Source organism: Cyanistes caeruleus, chromosome 8 (genome assembly GCF_971803275.1).
Source record: "Cyanistes caeruleus chromosome 8, bCyaCae1.hap1.1, whole genome shotgun sequence".
NCBI classification, from domain to species: domain Eukaryota; kingdom Metazoa; phylum Chordata; class Aves; order Passeriformes; family Paridae; genus Cyanistes; species Cyanistes caeruleus.
Window position 1 is genome coordinate 20,822,639 of NC_141708.1, and position 26,530 is coordinate 20,849,168.

At 41.0% G+C, this 26,530-nt stretch overlaps 1 protein-coding gene across 18 annotated transcripts in view; it reads right to left on the minus strand.

Annotated features, from left to right (window-relative positions):
* CAMK2G (calcium/calmodulin dependent protein kinase II gamma) overlaps positions 1-26,530 on the minus strand; it is a 133,884-nt gene that overhangs the window by 21,512 nt on the left and 85,842 nt on the right. For all 18 annotated transcript variants that reach the window (XM_023929412.2, XM_086901087.1, XM_086901099.1 and 15 more), the window contains 8 exons: positions 25,868-25,940; positions 22,554-22,656; positions 21,597-21,680; positions 20,644-20,738; positions 17,977-18,099; positions 15,637-15,720; positions 14,956-14,998; positions 7,159-7,199 (listed from right to left, as the gene is read on the minus strand). In XM_023929412.2, the coding sequence (XP_023785180.2) occupies positions 7,159-7,199; positions 14,956-14,998; positions 15,637-15,720; positions 17,977-18,099; positions 20,644-20,738; positions 21,597-21,680; positions 22,554-22,656; positions 25,868-25,940 (646 nt within the window). The remainder of the gene's footprint in view (positions 1-7,158; positions 7,200-14,955; positions 14,999-15,636; positions 15,721-17,976; positions 18,100-20,643; positions 20,739-21,596; positions 21,681-22,553; positions 22,657-25,867; positions 25,941-26,530) is intronic.

The following is a 26,530-nucleotide window of genomic DNA, read 5'->3' on the forward strand; positions in this document are numbered from 1 at the left end:
TCTCAAGCTAGAGCTAAAATAGCATGTACTACCAGTGCATGAATATAATGCTTAGACTGCCATCAACCCAGAGAAATCCTTGTACCCCATCACAGCAGGGAATTTTTAACTGGGAAAATTGGAAATTCACACCAATAGAAAACTTCAGTTTTTACTTTTAATGTATCCTTTAAGTTGCAGCAGACAAAAAGAGACTATATGGATAATGAGGTAAACCTGTCTCTAAGAAAGACAAAATCATTTGAAATTCATACAGACTTCCAGTAACTTACGAAAGAGAAAAAAGGGACAGAAAATGTTAAGATACAAGCAAAAGGTTCAATATGAAAAGAATCAACCAAACCATGCAGAAAACAAACATCCTCCTACACAGAAGCACAAGTAACACTGACACAGGAGGAAACAACCCTCTGCAGATCAGAACTTAATTAGAGTACAAGCTAAATTTAAAACAGAGTTAGTCTATTACAGGGCATGATATAGTGTAGAAATCCCAGAAAGCACATTATTACTGGCTACTATAATAACACAGGGAAGAAAAGCTAGGTTGGTAGTGTGAAAAGGGCGAGGAGTGAGGTCTGTGTTATGACAGGGCATGAAAATACTACTAAAACACAAGACAGGTTAGAAAATAACAACATAAGGCACTGGCAGTAAGTGCTAAAGCATCGAAACTTATTAAGTCAAATCATATACAAGGAAGTTACCAAAACCAGATCAACCTCCCAATACATCTTAACAGCTGCATCAGAACCATCTATTGCTACCTTCCCAAGGTGACTAGCTGAGTGAGCAAAGCTTTTTGTTCTTCTTGTAATGTGATTGCAACTTAGCAAAGTAAATAAGAGAACAGAAGATTAGTTATAGAGTTCTCTTTCCCTTCCATAACACAGATATATCTCTAAGAGCTTCTAGGCAGTGCAGAGATGTCCCAGGGCATAAAAAAAGTTGTTAAAGGCAGAAACAGCCAGTAAAGTACCTCACTGATCACTTTAAGGGCTTCCCTACACTTGAGTGACAAAACATTCTCCCAAAGCAGTACAGACAACAAACCTAGGGATGAATGTTTGCTACAGTTCTATTTTTATTACGTGTGTGAATTTTAGGTGTTCATCTTGAAAGAGGAGCAGATTCTCTACAGTGAAACTTAAGGAAGAGACTTGCTTTAGGTAACAACCAACAGAAGTCAGCAGGTGACAGAAGACAACCTGAAGAATCAGTCTCTTCAGCATGGCAGAAAAAAATACTAGAAACAGTGAGCATGAATCATTCCATAACACATACTAAAACATACTGTAAGAAAAAGAGTGATTCCAAGCAAGGTCCCATTCACAGTCCTGGGAACTTAACATGGCTATTTTATTTATGACAGTTTTTTGTGTTTCTGTCTTCTACATGCAGTTCTCCCCAGCCTGATACTGACAGTATTTTCGATAAAATATCATGCTTGCAGCAACTCATATTCCTATGGAGAGTATAGTAATTTCAGAACTTAAGGTAGGAAAAAAATGTTGAACTAAAAGCAGATCATCATAGTGAGAGTCATCTTGAACCAACAAATTTGATGTCCTATTTCTCCTTCTGCTTTAGCCCTTTTGTGTGATGCTGAACAAATAATTTAATCTTTGTCAAACCATCTTCTCTCTTGCCCTTTTGTCAGCTTGTCTATTTAAATTGTAAGCTAAGAGGCAGGGATTTTCTGCTTAGCCACTACTAGCTAAGCACACTGGACCCTTGATCTCAGTTGGTGTTTCTAGGCATTACAGTGCAGTGAAAAAACTGAATGCATCAAAGGTGGATATAATGTGTTACTGGATGTCAGCACTTAAACAGATCTGAAGCATTCTCTAGGTGTCTTGCATAACACAGTTCAGCACAAAACTCTGCTGTTCAAATGAACTTGGGTTCTTCCCATTTAGCTTTATGATAAAGAATGTTTACACAGTATGGCTTTAAGATTATAACAAGACCAGATGCAGAGACAGGAACATTAACTCCCACTGGTCATGGTATGAATGTTACTTGACCCTTGCAGATTTCATAGGTTGCTTCACCTTTATATTGTGCCTTCTCTGTTTCAGGCATGCTTTGACCAGCTGCTTCCCAGCAGCCATGCCAGTTTACAGAGGATGCCAGAGCATACTTCCTTCCCCACATACTCTTTACTGGGCAAAGGGCAGGGAAAGCTGGTATACATCAGGCATAAAATGTACACTTACTGCAGTATTCCTTACAAACAGCAGAACAAATGGTATTTGGTACCTCTTTGCAGTTATGTAATATATAGAGCAGATTTTAGAACATTAACCTTGTTATACCAAATAAATGGATTTTTCCACTTTCAGTTGAATTCTCCTTTCAGCTGTGCTATTCAGCTTTTACAGGGAAAGAAAACAGAGTGCATGTGGCAGAAAGACAAGGTAGAAAATCAACAGACTTGGCAGAGCATTGCAAGTGAATGCTGTTAAAATTTCCTGCATCCCACAGCATGCTTCACAATTTACTATCCACACAGTGTTACAGTGGGCCTGAAGAACATTACTGATATAATTTTGTAAATCCTAGTCACAAACCCAAGTGGTCAGAAGTAAACAAGAAAGAAAAAAGAAACTGACAAAGAGTTTAGAGAAGGACTAATTTAAAAACAACTACAATTACATGCTTAACTGAAAATAACACTTTGTGCATTAAAAAATTCTGCTTATAGAAACAGGTCTTACACGCCCTGTGAAACACACACAACCTCTCACAACATCAGGAAGTGAAATATCCCTTTGGAAAAAAGGGAACATAACTCTTTGAAGTGCTACCCAAAACCAACAAACAAACAAACAAAAAAAACCCCACAAACAAACAAATTTAAAAAAAAAAAAAAACAGCAGTAGGACTGTAACACTAAAGACAGGGAGCCCAGACCCTGATAAGCTTAGAGGAAGGACACTCTGCATAAAGTGTCCTTAATCTTCATCCAGGTGTTTGCCCCAGCCCACTCCTTAATCCCCTCTCTCACCTTGTAGTAGATGGCAACTCCAGATTACAGTAAGAAAGGGGAATAAGAAAACAAGTAAATTTGTTTTGAAACTATCTAAAGTAAATTTTAAAATGGTAGATGCACAATGTTTCCCATAAATTTAGAATCTTAAAAAAATACCTGGGACCTACAGTGATGACCACAAGATATGTGGTATGTTAGAGGGACAACTCGTCACTCAGTATCTTCTAGCCTCACTTTCTGGAACTGAAAACAGCAAACCATATTCCCTGGGGATAAAACTCAGGCCATCCTGCAGCTACTCCAACAGCTTGGATCCAAATTCTGCTTGAAGAAAGTAAGTGCAGCACTACAAAGGTTTGGTGAGCAGGCAGAATTTAAGATTCAAGGCAGTTTAAATCATTCATTATTTAAGATAATGGAAAAGTTCTCAAGTGCCAAGCTGATGAAATATCTACCAATTAGCAGAATTAGTACTTGAAATAGAAGCAACAGTGCAAAATGAAAACCAGGAAAGCTTCAAATAAAATTTGGAAAGGAATTTGCTAGAGGGGAGGGTCATATCCATGGAAATTTATCAAAACAACCCCAGTGTGGACACACTAGTATTGGAATTTAAAAAAAAAAAGTTTCTTTCTTGTCTTCCCTTCCTGATTTAAGCTTCTCCCACTGCCTTCCAAAATGGTCTGATCCAAGTAAAATGCATACATCCACATTGCTTTAGTCCTAAACTTTCTCCAGTGAAGGATTTGAGTCTACTGCTAGAGAAACAAATTTGTGCCCTTTTTTTTATGTATCAGCTCAACACAATTCACACTACATGCTCATATCACCACATATGACTACTAAATCATTCCTCTCTCATTTATGCTAAGTCAGCACGTACATGCTGTACTTTGTGTCAGAAATTCACCAGTGCACATTTTCATGAAGTTATTGGGAATAAAGCATGAGAAAGATGTATATGTCTCACTCAAGCTTGTGCAATACTATGTAATAAAAATTCCTACTATCCTTGTCAAACAATGCAGGATTCTAGCACAGACAGCTCTAAATACCAGCCAAAAAAAAGGGGAAGTTACCTTGAACAGAAAGTAAATTAACATGAACTGGTGGTACTTTTTTCTCAATGTCTTTAAAGCCATTAAGTTTTACACTAGTGTAATAATCTATTAGTGGAAGAAATACTCTTTCCATTCTTATCTACTTTGTGGATACCTGTGACAACAGTCTTATGGTGCATAGTTACCCTGGATCAGATAAAACCAATGAAGAAACTGAAACATATTTTCTCTCAAATCTCCATAAAGAGTTGATTTCCAAGAAGGTTGTAAGAGACAAACAAACAGAAAACTCAACAATCTAAACCAGTCTTCTTATCTGGAGGAAACATGAGAAACAGCCTAACCAGATGGCCTGTGGTCAGCAGCAGACTACTGTTAAAACTACAGCATGCAGTGCTTGTTCTAAGCCTACATCTGATGTAGAATAATTTATATAGGAAGTGGGAGTGAAAAGGATACCACAAAGCTGAAAACCTGGTTGGTGTTCAAGCCACAGTATTTGTGCTCTGCACTACTGCAATGGGCAGAAAATAATTGTTTGCCACAAGACCAGATGATCTTACCTCAATGAGACACTGCCACGAGTTGTTTGTCAGAACTGTACAGGGTGAGAAAGTGAGTGGAGCTAAAATTCCAAGTTTCCTGCCTAAGGAGCAACACATGACAAGTATGCTGGTCACAATGGTGAGGCCACTAAGCAGACAGTGACCAGCACAAAGACTGTCTCCAGCAGCCAATGGGCCAGTACTGCTCCAACAAGCAAATGGACATGGTAAAAAGCTACACTTCTAATGGGATGCAGCACCCATTACAGGAGGACAAGGAAAGAGATAAGCATGTAGACACAGAAATCCTACAACAGAAGTGTTAAGGATGTCCTACAAACACACAAAGACCATTATGCACTCTCTGTCTTGTCCCCCTTAGCAAGCTTAGGGGGAAAACAACTTTGACTTTTAAAAGTCTTTATTACTGAGCAGAAGAGTAACTGAAGACAGTTACTTTAACAGGAGCTTTAATAAGAAATACATTACTTATTTCTGAGTTTTGACACTTACAGAAATGAGGACTCAAAATCCACACCTGAAGATAGACACCATTTAGGAAAAATGGGAAGCTTCAACACCTCTCCTGGGGGCCCTCAGCCCAGGGTGAACATGAGCAATGGACAACACTGTGGTTCACACTGCAAAGCCAGTCTGCTATAACCCTTTGGAGGGAGGAAGCTGCATGCAGACTCTTGACTGCAGGTCTCCAGTGTCCTACAGAAGCAGTGGTTTCCAGAGGACAATCTCATTCACCATGAACAGAGAATGCTATGCTCTCTAACATAACCTCCACTTTATCATAGTATTCAATTACACATACCAGGAACAACATAGACAGCAAAGGGCTGAAGAAAAGTAAATCCAGAATTATCCTTTTCACAGAGGAAGACATCATGTACTCCATGAACCAAACAGCACAAGCTTTCTATGGAGCTGGAAGGTTCTGTGGTACAGGGTCTCCTTGTAACTATGTTACCGGGAAGTTGTGCTTCGAGATTTACGTGTACATTCTTCGTCCATTTTTAAAATATTTTAATCCAAGATGTGATACTCCCTGAAAGCTTGTTAGAAATCAAGAATCCTAGAAGAATGCCTTTTCTTGTCTAGATAAGTAACAAAAATATGTAGGGATGTTGATACCTGCTATTTTTCCAATTACTTCTCCCCTGCCTCTTTGGGATTTTGAAGCAAGCCCCTGTTGGTTCTCATTTCACAACATTTGGGATAATCTACTCTTATTCTACTGGAATTCTACTGTAATGTTTTAAATATCAACAGATGCAACAACTCTAACACACTTGCTGTATTAGTGTGCATGTGTTCATTGCATGTCTGTACAAGAGGCAGGCTGGTGCAAAGGCCAAAAGCTCACTCTTGTAGGCACATTTCAAAGACAAGAATGCAATGGCAGGAACAGCGTTTTCACAGAGTATTTTGATCAAAAAATAAACAAACCCCAAAACCTGGATGTCAATAGGGAAGAATACTGCAGAACTGTAAGGATGCATGTTTTATTAGAGCAATCTCCAAAACAAACACAACTCTTCTGAAAACACCTCTTTTTCCAGCAGCCTGCTTGTACTGTGAGCCCTCTGGGAACAAAGCCTCATTGAAACAGAGACGGGCTCAGAGAGCAGGAGAGAACAAGTGTGCTGGTCCTACAGTGTGAATGTCAGCCCCCAGCACAGGAAGAATAAAGACTGCCCACAGTGCTAAGCCAGGAGATGAACTGTTCCACCTAACAGCTGTGGAGAAAGGTTTGGAGTTCAAAGGAAAATGCAAGTAAATAAACCAAACTCTTCCATGTGGAGGACAATTATCCTTCAGAACTGTTAGGGGAGGACCATGCTCTAGCCTATAATTGTGTCTCCTGCAGTATCAGATGGTAAAGGGCTGCTGCCTGCAACAACAGAGCCTTGGCAAGGGCCTGTAACCTCCAGAATTAAATGATGACCATGCAACACAAAGAGTGACATTGAAGTGGGGAAAAAATAATTCCTTCAGAAGGGAACAGGAGAGTGCCTCAACTTCAGGCACATGAACTGAACTTTGACACAATCCTCAGTTTCTGGTTGGTCCAAACATGAACATTTGGAGGCTCCTCCTTCCCCACCCTTCTTGCTCAACTTTCAGCATCCATCCAAGTGAGTAGACCAAGAAACTTCCATGGGCTCTGCTGGGTATATCATCAGTCACTCACAATTGGTCTGTGCAATTTTCACAGTCCAAAGCACTGAACAGAACAGACTAGTCAGAGGCATGTGTCACAACTGAGCAAGTCCTTGGTCTTTGTAATCCAGTGCTGACCAGTTCTCCATACATCACAGAAAGAGGAAAAGGAATTCCTGCTGCTGCAATGGTGCACTTAGCTAGTTATGCATATAAGGAACACTAAGATCCCACCCAGGGTTTCTTAACAAGACATTGTTTATAGCAATCCCAGCCACAGGACAGGGCTGTGGTTTTACCCTGGAAGGGGACAGGCACCAGAGAGAAAGGCTGCCTTCTGTTCAGGTGGTGGGAGAGACAGTGAAATGGCAAAGCAAGAACTTACCTTCACTCCATCTGACTTCTTATTCAGCAGGCTTTTGGCAGCTGTGGAGAGAAGCAGAAGTAGGTCAGATTTTGGTTTCAAGACTTTCTCTCTCTCTCTCTCCCTGCCACTTCCCTCAAAAATGCACAAAACTACAGAAGGACAACTATCCTGCTAACTCCTCACTGGCAGCAAGAGACCTGGAAAACAGGACAAGTCACTGATCAAATTCATCCTGATAGCAGAGGGTCATCTATCCTATCTATTGTTCACCTATGCAGGCAAAATACTACCACTTCCACCACCTCAAGAAGACCAAATCTGAAATGGTAATTCAGAGCTTCTCTGTCAATCCTCCACTCACACACTGCAACCCCACCCAGAAGTGTCAGCAGTTACAGGGGGAAAAGCTTAAGAAACCTGTCTGATTTTTGCAACAGGATCAAGGCTGCACCTGTAAGTGCAGCCATTCACATAACAGACCTGGTTTATAAAGGGGGTGCTGATAACACAGAAGCCTTCTAATTACTCTTATTCACAGTTTCTCTGGGGATAGCTGGATAGCTAAACGAAAGGGGCTGAAAAAGTGCAAAAGGAAGCACCTGAAAATAGTTTAAAAAAGGAAGAATGCCAAGAGACCAGGAACTAGGCTGAATTTCTTCACTGAAAGATAAAGGTGCTCTGCTGTGCTCAACTTGAACAACCAATGAAACTGAGAGAATGATAAGCACACACAGAGAGCCCACAAGAAATGCCTGGCAGAAGCAACACTTGGGAGTGATGAAGCAGATGCTCCATCTATTACAGCAAAGTGGTACATTAACAATGACTGTCAACAGCAAGACCCCATCTACAACTTCAACAGATAGAAAGCATTTCTTGTCTACTTATGAAGAATGTATTCAGTTGTATCAACTTCTGTAAACAGCAGCAAGACAGCTCCTGTACCAACACATGCTATGGCTCTCCTAAGCAGCTACTGGGAAACTTCTGGGTCTGGGCACCTAGGTTTTAGGTTTTAGGTTTTAGGTGCAGCAAAGATAAGGCCTAGAGAAAAGGCAAGACCTAAGACAATGCTCACGTGATTGTTGAAATGTTCCATTTCCAAAGACATACTGATCAGCTTCCACAGAGCGCTCAGTCTCTCTAGAAGCAGCGACATTAGGCAAAGAAGGTTTTTGCAATACCTAAGCAACTGTTCAAATTTAATGTCATTTTCCACCCTGCCTTCCCTACAAGACCCTACAGACATGGATTAACCACACAATTTTAGCTGAGTTGGTGCAAATGACGACAGCACCTCCTCCCAACAAAGAGGTGGTACTCCATATGAGCTTACTAGAATCTTTGGTTTTCTAATTCTACTCTCTAATCCAAGTATAAAGCTAGATTACAATTTTGTTTTCATTCCAGCTCTCAGAAACCAAGAACATTGGGAGAACCTCATGCAGACGTTTTCTGAATGTGATGTGTCAAAACACAACGTTCCAATGTGCACACATGGAGGTGGGCAAAGCAATTCATCTGCCCTGCAACAGTCTCTTTTCTGAGTGTGCACATATTAAAGCATTGTAAGACTGCAAGACAAATAAGTTCTTGCCACCTTCAAGGCATGACAAAGGCTAACTTGATTCTACGTGCAAGTGAGGAAGAGAACAATGTGACTATGGGGTCAAAAGAGGTCCAGCATTCATACCACACATGCATCAAGGCATCTCACACAACAACTGCAGAAAACAAGAGACTGTTATAGTCTTACAACATTTCAGAAGGAGTAAAGGATTCTGCAACATAACAAATATGCCAAATGGGACATCCTTGAAGTGAAAAAAAAAACAAAGAAAACCACCATCAGAGAAGCAAAATAGTACCACCATATGTTCTGGGCACATCCCAGAGACAAGCAGGGAAGCAACATTTTTCACACTTTCTGCAGTTTTCCCACAACCTCACATTTGTCATTGTGGACAGAAGACAGCTAAAATCATGTTCTACAATATCAAAGCAAATTCAGCTGAGAGTGCCTTTGTCCAGCCCAGCACTATGTAATGCTGATCTGTGTTCCCTGGTGCAGCCTGCCTGTCCAGCCTCCTTCCCTGATTGTACCTCTGCATGGCACACACTGCTCTCCCACAGGCCTGACAGCATCCCAGCATTGTAGAAAGAAACCTGGTCTGTGGTGTATTTGGTTCATACATCATACTGTGGTTTAGAAAGACAGCTGGAGAGCCTGTGAAATGTGTGACATTTACACACAAAGATAACTTAGACACCTCAGAGAACAGGGAAGCATGCAGGTCTACCCAGAGATCAACCTGTACAAGTTACAAGACAGAAATAAAAAGGTATGCAAGAGGAATTTCTGCACAAGCGATAGACAAGATTTCCTGTAACAATAATCCTTTCAGAAGACAGGCAGATTTGCAAAGACAAAACAGGAGGGGAAAAATCCAAAGACACATGCAGGCAGATTATCTGCTGTTCCTGCAATGATCTTGTAGCAATGCTCTACGATTTTCCAGGCAGGGATGTTAGTATTAATTTTTTCTGTCTTTCCCATTTCCTCTATATGTTAAAGGGATTAAATTCCCTCTTCTCTTAACTTCTAGAAGACATGCTGCTAACCCTGTAAATTATAAACAATTCAGTTCCTGGCTTAACAAGACACTCTTCAATTAATCTCTGAAGAGAAACACAAAAGGCATCTCCTGCACATACCCCTCCCTCTCTCCACATTTCTCCTTTCTGGCCTCCATATTAAACAGCCTGGGCTCTGGACCATGCTCCTGGCAGAAACAGAAATCCCTAATGCTGAACTCATCAGCAATAAACACCAGACACTCTGGATGCACCAGGGCCAAGGGGGGACTGAAGAGGAAATACTCACTCCAAAGACAGACATGGATAGTGCCTTTCCCACTGCCAGCCTCTTCCAGAGAGAGCAACCCTTCATCCAGGCTGTGCCTTGGTTTGCCCTGTCCTCAGCTGCCAAAACTCAGTTACATTTCTCACTTCAGTTACGCTTCCAGAGAGTTCTTTTTTTGTGATGCAGGAAGAACACTGAGGCTGCTTTTATTAAGTTTGACTAACTTATGATGCTAGTCCAACAAACAAGCCAAGTTCTGGTTTCTAAACACAAGCACTTTTACCTGAAGAATTCTGGACTTTATTGAGACTTGATAAAATAAGAATTATATCATACCAACACAGACTTCCCAATGACACGGAGTTGCAGCTTGTCATTATCATATTCTCAGTTCAAAGAAAGTCATATTAACTGTTTCTCAATTTGATGCCACTTCTGGGGTCACCACAAGGGAGCCAACAGTCAGTGTACAGTCACAAGAGGCACTTCTGGCTACCATCACACAATGCCCATGAATGCAGTGTAAATTCAAGAATATCCATTTGTTAAGGACAAACAGCACAATAAAAAGTATTCACAGAATTTTCCTGAACTTTAGAGAGAGGAACTTCTAGAAGTAGAAGAAATTATTCTAATCATTTACATCCACTTTTGATGATAAATCAGACTCTCTGGCTATAGTGATAAACACATGCAGTAATGAAACCCGTGTCACTTTAGGAAGTTGCAAATGGAAGTTTGGCAGGTCCACACAGAGAAAACACTTAAAAACAGCTTAATTTTTCATTAACTGTGACTACATCTTCTGCTTGGGAAATGTGGTTTCCAGTGATTTTACACTTATTTAGTCAAATCTCTAAAAATACCTCATAATTCTTTCCCCCTCCATATTTTCATACCTTTGGATTCCTACCAGGAAATACAAATTTCTGGTCCTGAATCAATATCTACCCAACATAGCACTGTAGAAACTTCACATACTTATTTTAGTTACAGAAAATAACTCAATTTTCATCCTGAGTGTAGATGTAGATATGTATGAATGTGCACATACACACACACAAAAAACCACGAAAAAACAAATCACACAGCAAAAATTCAGTTTCATGGTTCTGGAAGGGAGGTATAACAAAACAGCAAATTATTTCAGTACCACTTCAGTATTTGTATTATTTCCTCCTTCCTGCTCTTTAGTCAGCTAAGAAATGTCTCTGTACAGGTTACACTAAATATGCACAGGCATATTTGGGCTTTCTTTACTTAGTTAGAAAGAACTCTGCTCCTTGAATCTGCCTCTAGCCTCTCTCAGCCTCACCTATCTAGTCAAAAGCCCAAACCTGCACATTGGAGTGTTAATAAGGATCTGCAGAGACATGTAACAAGTTCCAGTTACTGTCACACTCTGCCACAGTAACTCCCTCACAAAACTGACTTGAGCAAGTGACAATAACCCAGAAAAAAAGCTCAACATCAGTTAAAAATAGAGGTTTCAGGCTTAATTACCTGCAATGTTTGCCTTAGGATCTATTTTGAACCCAGGACTTGTGCAGAACCATGTGCTAGAAATGAATTTCACAGTGTGAAAGCTTGTTGAACAGCTCCCCAAATTAACAGTTGCAATCCATTCAGGAAAACAGTACTAAGAATTTCACATAGGCCACTTGTAAGTTGTGCATAAAAATCAGCTTACGGAGAAAAGCCACTTCTCAGCATTTTGTGAAGATGGCTGCTCCTAAGATGAAAACCATTTTTTTTCCCATCCTTTCACTCAGCTTACAGCAAGTTTATTTACAGAGTTTTATCTACATAAATGAATCCAGGCATCCTTAAATATTGCAGGAATCTCTAAAAGCCTTGCCAACTCTCTTCTAGTAATAAATTTACATTTACTTCTTAGAAGATGATTTAGGAGTTTCTTGCATATGACCTAATCAGTTGATTTACCTGACTGCACTTCTGTATTCTGTAAGTGAATGCAGATCACAGCAGCATTTGCTTAGATCATCTGAATATCAGAAGCTCCAAGTGAACACCCAAGTAGCCCTATATGTGACCCTGACAATCTTACAGCAAAATTTAGATTGCACTGTTCTCTCTTGCAGCTGAATTAACACCTACCAGAGTGTAGTGAGAAGCTACAAATCTTATTGTAAACCAGGTTTCAACTTCCTGACTTATACTGAAAGGAGAGCAACTGTACCTGCTTTTAATGAATAGCCTACAGCTGGCCTGAGATGTAATCTTCTAAAAAGAACCACAAACAGCCAACATTAAATGGCTGAATATATCATAACTGGGGAAAGGAACCAGATACCCTTTAACTTAACTGGCCTGGGGCACAAGGCACATAGCAAGCAACAAATTACTCTCAAAAGAATAGAAACTATTTTTTTTTTTTTCCTTTGTATAAACCAAGAATTTTTGGTGGGCTAAAAAGAAAGAGTACTGCTACAGATTCTTTAGGAATACAATTTGTCACAGGCCTACACAGTGAAGGAACTCCATATTACAAAATGTGACACAGGAGATAGTAATGACTGCAAGATTAAAGGAGTCTTCTCATATTTCCTGCAGATAGTACAATCATGCCTAATTAATTGATACTGGGGTCACATGAGCCTTCATTTTCCTCTTTGTTCAAAACATCTGTGAAAGAAGCTTTTAGGAGATCTCATTCCCAGGCAGGAAGAAGCTTCTCTCTTCATAAATCTAGTTCCCTGTCTGCTGGGAATGGGACTTTTAAAAACCCACAGAATAGTGTCACCCAATTAGAGAAAATAAAAACCCCTGGAGGGCTTAGGGAAAGAAACAAATATTATTGCAGAACTCTTCAGCGCAGTTAGATGCCTATCATGGTAAGAAGTCTGAGCTCTACCCAAGGTTCCCACACAAGTTTTTTAACTTATTACTTTCAGTTAGCATGTATTTATTCTTTAATTCCAGCAGATGTATTTACTTAACTGCAGCCAACTAGAAAACCTAAGTAAATTAAAAAATAATTACAATTTAAAAAAAGTCAAGCTCATATTACACAAAGTCCTGTAAAGAAAACAGGAGTAGATGATCTCACCTCTCTGAAAACACATAAAAATGTAAGGAATTTCTACTCTCAACAGAGGCTTTGCATCTAAATCCACAGCATCTCTCTCTGGACAGTTTTTCTGAGTGTCTCATACTTGGCATCACAGTTTATATTCAAAGCAGAACTCAGTGACACTGCAAACCTTGCACTCGCTATGGGCCACCTAGGATTTCCTTTTCTTCAGCTGTTAACTGAAGTGGATCCAGCAGCTTCAGCCCTTGACACAGAGAAGAATGAGTAGAGCAAGCTTTTCCTCCTCAGTACTAGCTCAGGGATTAAGTGGCTCTCTAGGTCACACACTATTAAGGAGAACTCTTCTCTCTGGCATTTCACATGGTCGAAATATTAGCCATAAGAGATTTTCTTACCCAAGCACTTCTGCAGCTTCATTAGAAGTGACAACATTTGCAGACTAAAAATTAATCTAAAACTTCTGTTCTAAAAAAAAGAATAAAGCCCCAGTCTATTTCAGAATCATCAATTAAGCGAAATAAAAATGAGCTGTGTAAATAGAACAAAACCAATTCACACCAGCAGAAGGCCCAAAAAAATGTTTAGCTCTGAACAGGCCTGAAGAAGTCCTGTCATTGTGCCACACAGCCCCTCAAACGGTTATTTCAGAATCAATCTTAGAAAACAGTACAGAATTCTTAAGTCCTGTAATAGCACAATTGTGGGATAGATGAATGGATAAAATCACTCTGTCCCTCTAAGGCCAAACTATGAGAAATGTAGTAAAAAGAAATCACTGTAGCCACAAGTAATGCTGACATATTGGCACAGGTCTACCTGAAAGCAAGAACCAAGAAAAAAATGTCTGGATGTTGCTGAGGGTTGGCCCTAAACTGTAGCATGGTATCACCATACAGAAAGTTAAAAACACTTTCCTGAGTTCACAAAAGAATGTGTGCATGAATGTGCACTTTGTATGCTGGGATGATCATTTCACAGAGGTTTTCATTCCAATTACAAGTTTATTGTAAAAACATCCAGAATATAAGTATTGGTATCCACCATTAGTAAATGGCCAGATGAAATGAATACACTTCTATCATCATTTAATCCATATAGCAGACTTCCACTTGAAAGCAGCTGTAGTCAGGTGCAATAAAAATCTGACTCATGTACTCAATGATTGCTCTTTTAAAAGGGAAAGAAAATTACAAAGAGGGTAAAGAAAGCAAAGGTCCCATAAACCAAAAGCACTTAAAAATAGAGGTTTTCTACCCAAATGAAAATGAACACAGATAAGACTGCGTCACCTAGGTATGCTGAGCCAAGATAATAATCTTCCAAAAAGCATGGATTTACATGTTGAGATTTGCATTTTCAGTAAATGCACTACGTAATGCAGTTGGGTGGGAGCCAGACTACCAGCCATTAAATTTAAAAGGATGAAAACCACTTCTGAGACTCCAAGAAGGAAAACTAATAGCTAGACACTTCAGACCCATTTTTGATGAGTCAAAGTAATACAATACCCAAATAAGTCCTGTCCCTATTCTGACCAATATTACTTCCCTGTCCCTGCCTAAAGGAAACACTCCTACCTAATAAGAGCTCTTCACTCCTGGTTTATGATGGGAAAGCTAACAATACCAGCTAGAATTTCTCACAAGCAGTTTGCTAGTAAAATATCATGGGACAATTATGGAAGCTGAGTTTACTTTTTGTACCAGACTACAATACCATGTGCTCCTCTCCAAACAAATAATTTCCTATTTCACACTGGTCAACAGCTCAGACAAAGTGATCACCATGATGAACTGAAAGCATGTTTTCTCCCCTCCTACTTGATCCCAAAATGGCTAAATAGTCTCCATCTCACACAAAACAAAACAAGGAAGGGATGGGGACATTGAGGACTTACCTGAAAAATTCCGAGACACAAGCATTGTCGTAAGGATTGCACCCTGCGGGGAAGACAAAGCAGGGATAACAGAAAATGCTACTTGAGAAAGGGGCTGGGCTGACCCACAGAGAACACAATGCATCAGTTATCAATGCAGAGGGATACCACTGCTACCCTGAAGAACCCTAGTGTATCCAGGATTCCCACGTGTGGCTGTAAGGCCTGACATGGGACCACTCACAGTCCTGCCTTTTTAGAGCAGCAGCTAGATGCCAGGCAGGATAGCTGAGGAAATCCAAAATGGCACTAAGAATTAAACACATAGCTGCTTCCTAGATTTCACACAGAAGAGAGCTGCTTTGTGCACAGGCCAGAGGCTTTGCCCCAGCTGCAGGCAACGGGTAACACTAGTACTGGAAGATGCAGAGTGCTCAAAACTAAAAGTCCCAGAACTAGCTGCTCTATTTCAACTTATTGGCAGAAAGTAGAAGGGGTGAATATGTAGCAGAAGAGGCATGGGAAGCTTAGAGCTTGCAGAAAGAAATTACCCAGCTCCTCAGTACACTACTTCAGTGCCCTGAACTGGAGGATCACATAAGGTATTTCTCTAACATGAAAGAAAGTATTGTTGCTAGGAAGGCACTAACCTCAAATTCAGAGAGCCAAAACCAAACTTAAGGTAAATTAAGATGTACTTACCTTTAGCTTCCTTCTAGCATTGAACTTTCTCAAGCATTCCACGGTCTCCTGCCTGTGCATCATTGATGCAACAGTGGATCGTTGCTGAAAAACAGGAACAGAAGATCAAGAACATACCCATACCAAATCAGCCAGGGAAGTTCATTCCATTTGCACACAATCAAGACATTCAAGAGGCTGACATGGCCAAGCCTCTCACCACTGCCTGGCTGCAAAACACTGCAACTGGTTCATAACCTGAGAACTTCCATCAAGACACATTGAGACAAATCGAGCTGGGCTATGACAGGACTGGACCCAGGAAATTTATGACTGAGGTACAGCTGAGAATCAGTGCTCCCTGCCTTTCAGGCACACACAGGATTGAAGATAGTATGAAGACAAAATCAAATTAACAAGCATACTCATGGGGAACCTAGTTAGAACCTAGTTAGAGGCACTACAGGAAAGACCTGGTCTGCATTAGTTACAGCTTGAAAGGGAAATTTCAAGCAGTAAGGGAATACTTGTGAGCAGCAGCCTACCTGGATATGGCAACTCCCCGAATCTAAGAGGTTGACTAGCAAAAGCCTTGGCATCTTTGTATCAGTACTGAAGAAACAGATTCTCAGCATGTAAGAGAAAAGATCATGTGTTTCTGTTGTACCAATGTAAAAAAAAATGAGCATAATCTCTATGCAGTGATGCACATCTGTCATCCACAGCAGATTGGAATCCCGTCAGCTGCAAAAAGACAACTTCCCAGAAGTGTTGCAGCCATTAAGACCACAAGAGGAAGTCAGAGACTGATACTGCCAAGCATTTAGAGCACATGAGGAAGCCAATGACTAATGCCAAAGTAGCTGTTACTCTTGCAGAGAACCACAAGCCTGAATTCCCTTTACAAGGATAATGGGTGAATATCTAAACTGGCAGATAAGTGTGAACGAAGTCTCCACTAACTTTCTCTTGCTTGGAAAAAATTCTGCAATACCCAAAAGAACTGTAAACTGTGTGTATATTCAGCTAGTTTCATTGGAAGTCTCTGCTTTGATCCTCTTGTCAAAGCTGGTCACCTACTGCAGTACACACGGCAGTGAGTGGGGAGAATGTAGCCAAAGTGTCCTCAAACAGCTCTGGTGGTCACTGTTCCTCCAGCCTCTTCAGGAGAGACAGTGATGTCCAGTTGTTCAATGTGCACTTACGAGAATCAGGACACATAATTCAGAAGTTCAGTGATGCTAAGACACTCAGTATCTCCGATAAATTTTTAAACTTTTTTAGATTTCCTATAACATTTACTTTAGAGGAGCCATACATATCCAGAAAGGAAACATATGTTGTGTACACAGGGACTGCAAAGCAAAGGGAAACAACAGATTTGACGGGAGGCAGTTTCAGCAAGAGGCTGACACGGCTGGGAAGTGAAATCAGACTCTCCTTAGCTCAAAAAAGGAAAGTTGCCACAGGGAGTGGGCTATCATAATACAACTTTGGCTACAGGCATTGGAAGGAAAGTTTAATACACAGGAACTGCAATTGATTACAAGCATGCAAGGATGAAGTCCTCAGCTAGTGTGAAGTTTTGACTTCCAAGGAACTTGCACCATTTTACAGCAGACACTCCTGTTAGACAGATGTTCACATAAGTAACTTTAAATTGCTATCTGTTGATTTGTGGATAAAGACACCACCACCACAGTTTCTCAAGAACAAATGAGCAAAGGAGCACACTAGACCCATCCCAGAAGTATGCTGTGGTATTAACCAGAGCATCTGGTTAGACTTACGTGAAAGTATTTCATCCTGCAGAGATAAAAGCACATCACTGCTGCCCTCCCCTACACCCACACCCAGCTGTGCTCTGGGATTTCCTTGCCAACTTTGCAAAAGATGAAAAATACTTATGTGTGAGGTCTGGCAAGGCAGAAATCACATACACAGAACAGCAAAAGATTTTTTGCTGATTTCAAGTTTACAGCCAGTTAAGCTGCAGCATAGCAGAAATGCCTCAAATACTGCAAAGATGCTATGTCATAAACTGAAGCAGAGATGAAGAACAAAATGGTCCTAATTTTTTTGTCTGATGCCAAACTCCATTTGATATTTTAGGATGCTGTGGACTGGAAAAGATGTGGGAAAAAAAACAGAAACTATGGACACTGACAAAATTCTAAAAGAATAAGGGAGTATTTTTTACTACTGTGGCAATAAAAGCACCACAGCATGACAAAGTTGATTTGCTGAAGGGTCAGTATCCAAAAAAAACCATAATCTGAAATATATTGGGTCCTTCAAGTCTTCCTGGCATGTCCATTCAAGGTAAATCACAAATCAACCTGTAATAAGGAGAACACTTACACAAACCCATGGGTGTTTGAGAGCCTGGTCAGCTGTGATACGCTTTGCTGGGTTTATCGTCAGCATCTGGTTGATCAAATTCTTGGCTTCAGGAGTCACAGTGTCCCACTCAGGTGATGGGAACTAAAAGAGGAAGAAGGAACAGATGATGAACTGAATAGAAATGTCTTTTACCAGCAAAAGAGATTCTCCCCTGCTACACAGCTAAATTCCAGCCTTTGCCCTTTTGATATCAGGGCTAACACATTTGCAAAACCCACCAATATTTGTGAAAACCCACACTGAACAAAAATCATCCAGATTCCAGCAAATGAATGGTACCAGAGAGTAGGACACACCTGTACCATTCACCAGACATAAGCAAGAAGATTAAGAGTTTAAAAGCCTTTTAGGAATCACTCAGACCTTTGAATTTCTTTCACACTCTATAGTCGAAAAAGTAAAGTCACAGATCTTTTAAACTAAGTTCTTACATGAAAAACACAGGCACTGTCTTTTTTTACCCCACCTGTCTCTTTCTCCAGCACGCTAAAAGCTCTAACAACTTGTGGAAAATCACAAACAGTTAACTACAGCAAAACTGCACGAAAACAAAACCCACTAACAGAGAACATCCCATCAGGTGCACTTTTCCCACCATGAAACACAGTATCCTGGAACAATGCCAGCCACTTAGGTGTAGCAACTCACCAGCAAGTTGTTAGCAACCACCTACCATACCGAGGTCATTACTTGAGGGGCAAGAGAGATGTTACAGTGCATGGGAATACAGAAGTATGAACACAAAGAAAAGAACTTTAAGTATTTCAGCTGGTGACCATCCATGAGGGGTAACTGCTTTCTGCTATAATTCCAGTAATGATAAAGATATGTACACCATCCTGCAGAGGTTTGCATGTGGTATGGATGACAGCATGCTGAGATTAAATCCTATGAATCTACTGTACAAATACAGGTGAACTTCAGAACACAAATATGCTGTTGGGGTAAAGCTCCCTGTCTTTAAGTGGGAGAAAAAAATGGATTTATTCTGAAAACATTTCCTTACAGTACAACAAAATTTAGAAAAAGTTTATTCCATCTTTTTTTCTCATGTTTTTTTATCACTTTACTCAGTTGGGTCATAACATACAACATACCTGCCATATTTGATTTGCATATAATCTCCTTTCTGCATTCACAGGCATCACTAACGCATTATACAATTTGTTCTGCAAACATTGCAGGAGGATACTCAAAAATCATGATACTGAAGCTTCAAGCAAGGACACTTTCCCCACACCTGAACTCTGAAATATTTATTGTGATGTCTTGCAAAACCCTACCCAACAGCACAAAGAAAAAAAAATAAAAAATCACTGTTTTCATTGTTGCCATTTCCTCTCTGGTCAAGGGAAAATAACAGACTGGTCCTGTGCATACTGGTCCCTTGGTGCTGGGTAAGGTGCACCAGTAAAATGCAGCAGTTTTCTATGAGGCAAAATGAGGGGAAAATCTACTGAAATTTGTTCACTATAGGTAAGAATTCAAAAACCATAGATAGATGTGAAGGGATTACGTACTTCTCTCTTCATGACTTACACAAAGAGGTATTTAATCCCTGAAGTGCTTTGAAAATCACCATTGATATAATTAGTTCAAAAACACTTCAAATAAGAACAAACAACACAAAAACTAGAGGGGCAGCAAGGCAAGAGAAGAACACAAATCCATTTAATGCTATCAAGTACAAAGACATCACTTTGCTTTCACTCAGGAAGCCACTGAGGACATAGGCAGACCTTTGTTCTCACCAGTACAGCTGCTCTCATGGTCTCAAGCACAGAAGCTGGGAGGTAACTGGCAGGAGGAGTCCAGCAGAACCCTCACCGTTTGGGGTTTTATTTTTGTTTAATACAAACCACAAGACAGCCTACAAAATAAATTCCCAACTTCCTCTTGATATTCATGCTCACAGGCTTTGAGCTAGGATTTCCAAGAGTTCCTTCTTCCCTCTCAAGCCTCTCCTTACATGGAAGAATTTATGTCAAATATTAAAGCTGTGATACCCAAACTACATTTTATATCACATTTTCTTCCCTCAGTGCTAACTTCCTTGCTATTCCACTTTCAGGCACTTTTTACAACTCAGTTTTGTCCTGCTCTAAAGAAGTGTTCCATGATCTGCTAGGCTTTCTACCAGAGCCTCCAACCCAATCCACCATGCTGATCCCCACCACAAAGCCAGCCCTCCAGTGGTCCCCACCATTCAGTCTTCTCACTGGGCTCCATGCTTTCCATGGACTATGGCACAGAGGAGTAAAAGACCATAATTTAAGCCATCATTCTACAGAATATATCCCCATACTTTTTATTAGGCCTTGACAAAGACAAGCTCCTTCGTTCTATCTTCCCTCTACTCCACTGAAAACATTAGCATTACCAGAAGAGACCATTTCCCTAACAAGTGTCAGTGTTCTAGTGCCCACTGTGAGGCTTTCCACGTATCCCTTCAGTAGCCTCAGACAGGACTGCATCCCAGGCAGTGAAGACAACGAGGTGTACGAGCACGTCAAACGTCACTTTGCACAGAAGCTTGGGGCCTGCTGCTGGACGCCAGGTAAGATAGTGCCATGTTTTGGATGGCTTCTACACCCATGCAGGTACTCAGCAAGAAAGTGCCCTTACGTCATAGGCTCCGGCTTTGATCTGCTGATAGAGTTTGTGCTGATCTTCATCCCAAAAGGGAGGGTACCCCACTAGTAATATGTACAGAATCACTCCTGGGAGGGAGAGACACAGATACACTATGGTTAGGCTAATACGCCATTTATTCTTTCAGCCCCTCTTCCTTCCCTCTTGACAGTCCCCAAGGCAATGATTGCTCCATATCTTCATTTGCCATCATATTTAGCCTTCTGAGACAGCAAAACACAGTACAAATCTGTCATCTGCTGAACCTCACCCTGGCACTTCATGTTCAGCTCTTAATCCAGTGCCAGGAGCTAGAACGAGCCGCACGATGTCCTTCTACCCTTCTCTGGCTACCATGGCTGCCGAGTCACAACTCCCAGCTGCTCTCAGAGTAAGATGAAGCCACATCTCCTAGGGTTCCTGGGCAGCAAGGAACGTTTTAGGAAGGACTCTGTTTTTAGATGCTTGCTATGTATGGTGTTGAGACAAAAATGACACTGACAAAGCTGACACTCCTGGCCTGCAGCATTTAATCCATGTCAGGCAACACTGGTATCATAAATCTTTAAACTTATCAGTCCCAGATACATTTACACTTCTTTTATTTTTCAAAAAATCACCCCTCTTCAGTATTTCATCTTCTACATAGTTAGTGTAATAGGAAATTGCTACAGTTATCTAAACTACTGACTGCAAAGCATAGACAGGTCGAATCTCTTGAGTCTCAAACATCTGATAGATGGCCCGAGGAAAAGATTAGGAGCCAGAATCAAATAAGGCTCCAGTACTCATTCCATCGACACAAGGTCCTTATCCTCAATTGTGCCTTCATGTCTCCACCCAGTAAGAAGGAGCACTGTGCACCCTCCCAGCAACAGGCTACAAGGAATTACTCTTTTACATGGAATGATGTTGTTCAAGTGTAAAATATTTTGTCAGAATCTTACCACATGCCCATATATCCACTGGTTTTCCATAAGGATCTTTTCTTAAGACTTCAGGGGAGAGGTAGCCTGGAGTACCAGCAAACCCTGCCAGAAAATGGATGACATGAAGTACTTAGAGTACCCAAGCAGTAGAGATCTTGCCATATCACAAAATCCACTAGTGGCAACTAACAAATTCCAAAACCTGCCTCTCCCACCATTTATCTCATATTTGCTAGAGCTGTCTCTTGGTAAACCAACAAAAAGAGGCAAAAAAACCCCCCAAAAAGCAGAAAATCAGATGGGATCCAGTGCCTGTGTATTGCAAGAAAAACAGACGAGGGACCATGTCAACCAGCTGGGCACAAACTTGTATGCTAGGCTTTATATCATTGTTACATATAATGACTTGGAGTTTGAAAACACAAGACACAGATGGGACACATCCAATTGCCAAGTGGTATGAGGAGACTAGGAGAAGTAATTTTTCCAGAATCTCTGCAGCATTGCAGAGTCTCAGAGCTGATTTTTAGCCTGAAAAGGTCTCATTTCTAATTATGTTTTAACTAAACGAAGATAAGGTCAAATCCAAATGTGCCTGAGGAAGGCCAGGTCAAATGCGTTTCTGTAAAGTGACCAAACAAAATTCCAGATGTCTACACTTCTGAGCAGTAGGAAAGTTCAGATCAGGGTCTAAACTTAGCAGCTGCATTCATCTCTGACATTAGCAAGTACTGTAAACTGAGAAGAAAAATAGAGAAACACATAGCCATTTTTTCTGTCTTTATTTATAATTTTTCCCCCTACTGCACCTAGGCTTGTGCCTAAGACCCAGAAGCTGTCATACTTAAAAAAAAACAAACAGCCAAATACAGAGAAGTGTGCTGGAAGAGCTGAGAGAAAATACTCAGGAGGATGCAACTCAACCAGCCAGCAGGAAACAGCGGAGCAAAGCTGGGAAAGCTCAAACAGTCTTACCAAACCAGGCCTGCTGCTCTCCCTGGACTTCTATAGCCAGTCCGAAGTCAGCCAGTTTGACAGCAGCGCCCTTACATTTACTCGCTAGTAGTAAATTCTCAGGCTGAGGAGAAGAAAGAAAAAAGAGAGTAAGAATGAAAGACTGACATCCTTGTTAAAACCTCTCACCTAGTAGTCACATCACTCAGTTGCACCTGCTGACTGAATTTAGCATGCAGTACTAAACCTGTTCAGGTGAAAATACAGCAACAGCAATGAATGGCCTTGACCTAGAGTGGCAGAAAATTGTCAAGTCTAACACAAATCCTCTGGCTCCTCTGTGGGAGCCAGAGCCTCTTCCAACTCAGCCCATACATTACATGCTGACACCAGAGGGCACTGGCAGTACAGTTCCTGCAGCACTTAAGCCAAAATTCGATTCTGCCCTCCTCAAAGAGGATAACTGGGGGGAGGGGAAAGGGGAGGGCAGAGACAATGCAAGAGATACAATCTGCAGTGATGTTTCTCCCCTTGAACATTAGACAGTCCCCAAGGCACTGAAAAAGTAAATATGATGCTAATAAGGGCTGCCAAACACACTGCTGTAATGTGGGAAGGCATCATCTGGCTAGGCAGTAGTTTTCATCCCTTACAGAAGAAGTCTCGGCATCAAACTGGCATAAGCAGCACAACAGTGAGTATTCTTGTAAGCAATTTTTTTCATGCTACACATTTACAATAGAATAAAATATTCTGCCTTGCTACTGCTGCCATCACCTATACAAGAAACAGCCATGTCACTTTTTCTATGTGCCAGGAAAGGGAGACCCTCACATTTCCACCCTGAACGAATCTCACTCAAACCATGATTCTGCTGTGTTCCAGCAGAGGACTTCAGCACAAGGCTTTACACAACTCCAGAAACTGAACTGAGAATTGGCAGCTTCCTCTGAAGCACCAGAGCAGTTAGCTACATGGGACCCCTTGAGACCTCAAAGACTTTAAGGTGATGGCTATTCTGGCTTTGCAGAAAAATCAACTTGAAGATAGGGAGGTCAAATATAGATAACATCCTGTCCCCTTCTTATCTTTTGTGCAATTCATATCAAGTTGATTTTTTAACTGAGTAGGATGGAAGCCTGGAAATCCAGAAACAGGAGCTTGTCTCAGTTTCACAAATCGGATAAAGGTCTTTTTTGCAGCCTACTCACTATTTTCACCCCGTAACAGCTCTTTATCCTTGTTCTCCCTGACAGGCCAAGATGCTTTGCTCACTCATCTGTCTTAAAGTACTGGGCATGCTTCTGCTTTGAATGAAAGGAGAAAAGCCTTCCTCAACAAAGTCCTTGCCACAAGCAGCAGGGAAGGAAAGACAACTGGGTCTCAAAATGTTTGGATGCCACTGGCTCTTCACTATGCGGCCAGAAGAAAAGATTGTGGTAATCAAGCTACTCTAGTGAAAATTCATCACTATAAATAAGACCCTAAAACAGAAGATCAATGAAATTTTCTGAAAATTCCTCCCAACTCCAGATCACACCTGGGTTTAGTTTGACTAAAAAAGAGCAACATTTAAGGCAGACTTGTGCTAGTTAAGTACTTTGTAGCTCTGTTTTAGAAGCAAACAACTTAAGGCTAATGGTGCTTATCCATGTGCATGTTTGCCAACATATGAGTTGTCTCAGGTTTCACATACCTTTTGGTGAGGATGTGAATGCACTCCCTAATTTCTTATAGCCCCTATGGGCAGCTCAACATTTGACATTCTTTAATAGCATGTCAGCCAAAAGACAGGCTTATGAGAGTGAGGTGCAAAAGACAAAACTTTACTTGAAGCAGGCTCTGCAGTGATTACACACTTACCCTGGAGGCCAAGCTTTTGGAAAGAAGTTAAATATTAAATAAAAAGTATAGGAATTTTCACTGCTAAAGGGAATGGTCACTCCTCAGGCCTGGATGGTTTCAGTCAATCAGAGCAATCAACAGAAGAAACATTTTAGCTGCAGCAGGGAGTGTCTAGCAGCTGATAAATTCTGAACAAATTGCTCGCTTTCCTACAAACAAAACTCTTGAAAGGAAACCAGATTATATTTGAACATAAGGAAAACTTCTGTACAAGAAAACTTTATTGTTTTTCATAGACTTCCTAATTTTGGGCAGTAGTGCCTCTTGGATGTTGCTTTCTCGGGAGCTGCTGTTGGGTCTAATCAGGATCAGCCACAGTCCACAGTAGATAACTTGCATTTTTTCACAGTGTAGTGAATTAAAAGGTCAAAAATGTTGCATGGGAGTTTGTCAGAAACACAAAGGGCCCTCCACTAGATCAAAACACCACAGGAACACTGCCACCAAGCTTGCAATGTGCCTTTACTTTGCTCTCTGCACAATATTTTTCTACTTTCCCCCTTGAATATTGTTTAACAAGCCCAAACCAATACTAGTAGCAGGTGTCATCCTGCATTAATTTAACTGGACTGCTGGTGACCATCACCATTCCCACTTTAGACAGAGAAGGCTCCAGGGCACACAGACTTTCCCCATAAATCTCTTCATTCTGGAGCCCAGTGTGGGGAGTTTAGGTAACTCCACTGCAGAGGCTTAGGGACTATAAATGTGTTATAATGCGTCAAATGATTGATTCATCAGTCCTCAACTGGCCAGCAGTTTTGGTTTTAGATTAAAAGTGCTTCTACTGATGAGAGAAGAAAGAAATAACACAAAAAAAATCTTGTTGAACATCTCTGCCCTAGCTCAATGGCATGTGTTTGGCAACAGTGCAGAATAAAAATACACATGCTCTGCACAGACAAACTCATCCTGGCAGATTGAACAAAGATTGCTCCAGGTCTCTAGAGATCTCTTCAATCAAAAACTAGAAAGTGTCCTTCATTATAATGAATCCTACCCAAGTTTCTCTGGAAGCATACTTCTCTCCAAGATTCACAATTACTCCATCCTGGAGCTGTCTCAGAGAGGCTGAGAGCTGGCAAGATTCACAAAGACTGAAAACTTCCTTGGGAGTTCAGCACACCCTCTAGCCCTCCAGAAAACTCTGAAGAAGCAAATTTGTGCTTCAGGAACCCCTGAACCCAGTTCAAATAAAAAAAAAACATAAAAAAAAAAAACAACCCACAAACAAAACCACGAAAAAACAACAACAACAAAAAAAAAAACCACAAAAAAACCTAAAAAACAAAACAAAAATCAAAACAAAACCAAACCAAAAAAACCCCACACAAAAATCCCTGCCAGCTGGCAACACAATATTCCTGTCTTCCCTCTTCCAATGATCCCCTGGCTGCTCTCCTCAGACCACAGCACAGAGGAAACATTACCTTCAAGTCCCTGTGCACAATATCATGCTGGTGAATGTGATTCACACTCTCCAGTATCTGATGAATACAGTGGCTGCAAGATAAAAGGGAGAGACACACCAAGTTATGCACACAGATTTAACATCTCATCCCAGAACTATTTCTCTAACTTTTATATATATACTAGGGGGCATTCAAGATCTCATGCTGAATCTCTTCATCATGATCATTGGATGCCACAGCTCAGCACCATCACAGCTGAACGACCCCAGTCCCCCCAGCAACAGGATGCCAAACATCTTTTCTCTAGCAGGATCACAAAGCCTCTCTCCTACCTCCCATCATTTCCTTCCTTCCCTTCCCGTCATACTAAACCTCTCACTTGTTCCTTCAGCCAACAGTGCCCACCCCATACAGAACAGCCAAGGCATCCAAGTGTCTTCAAACAGCAGCCAAAATTATGCAAGCAAGACCAAATCGCTCCAGGAAACATTCCACTGGGCTAGTCCTGAGCAAAGAATAAACTTTGGGAGAGCAGCAGCCTCCCCCAGCAAATTCAGGATGACGACGCCTGGGTGCCTGCCAGCTTGCAAAGCTTTCAGAGCAGCATCTCAAGCACTTTATATACACAATGTGCACACACACCCGCTTGCTGGGTGCCTTTTAAGTACAGATCCCACTTAA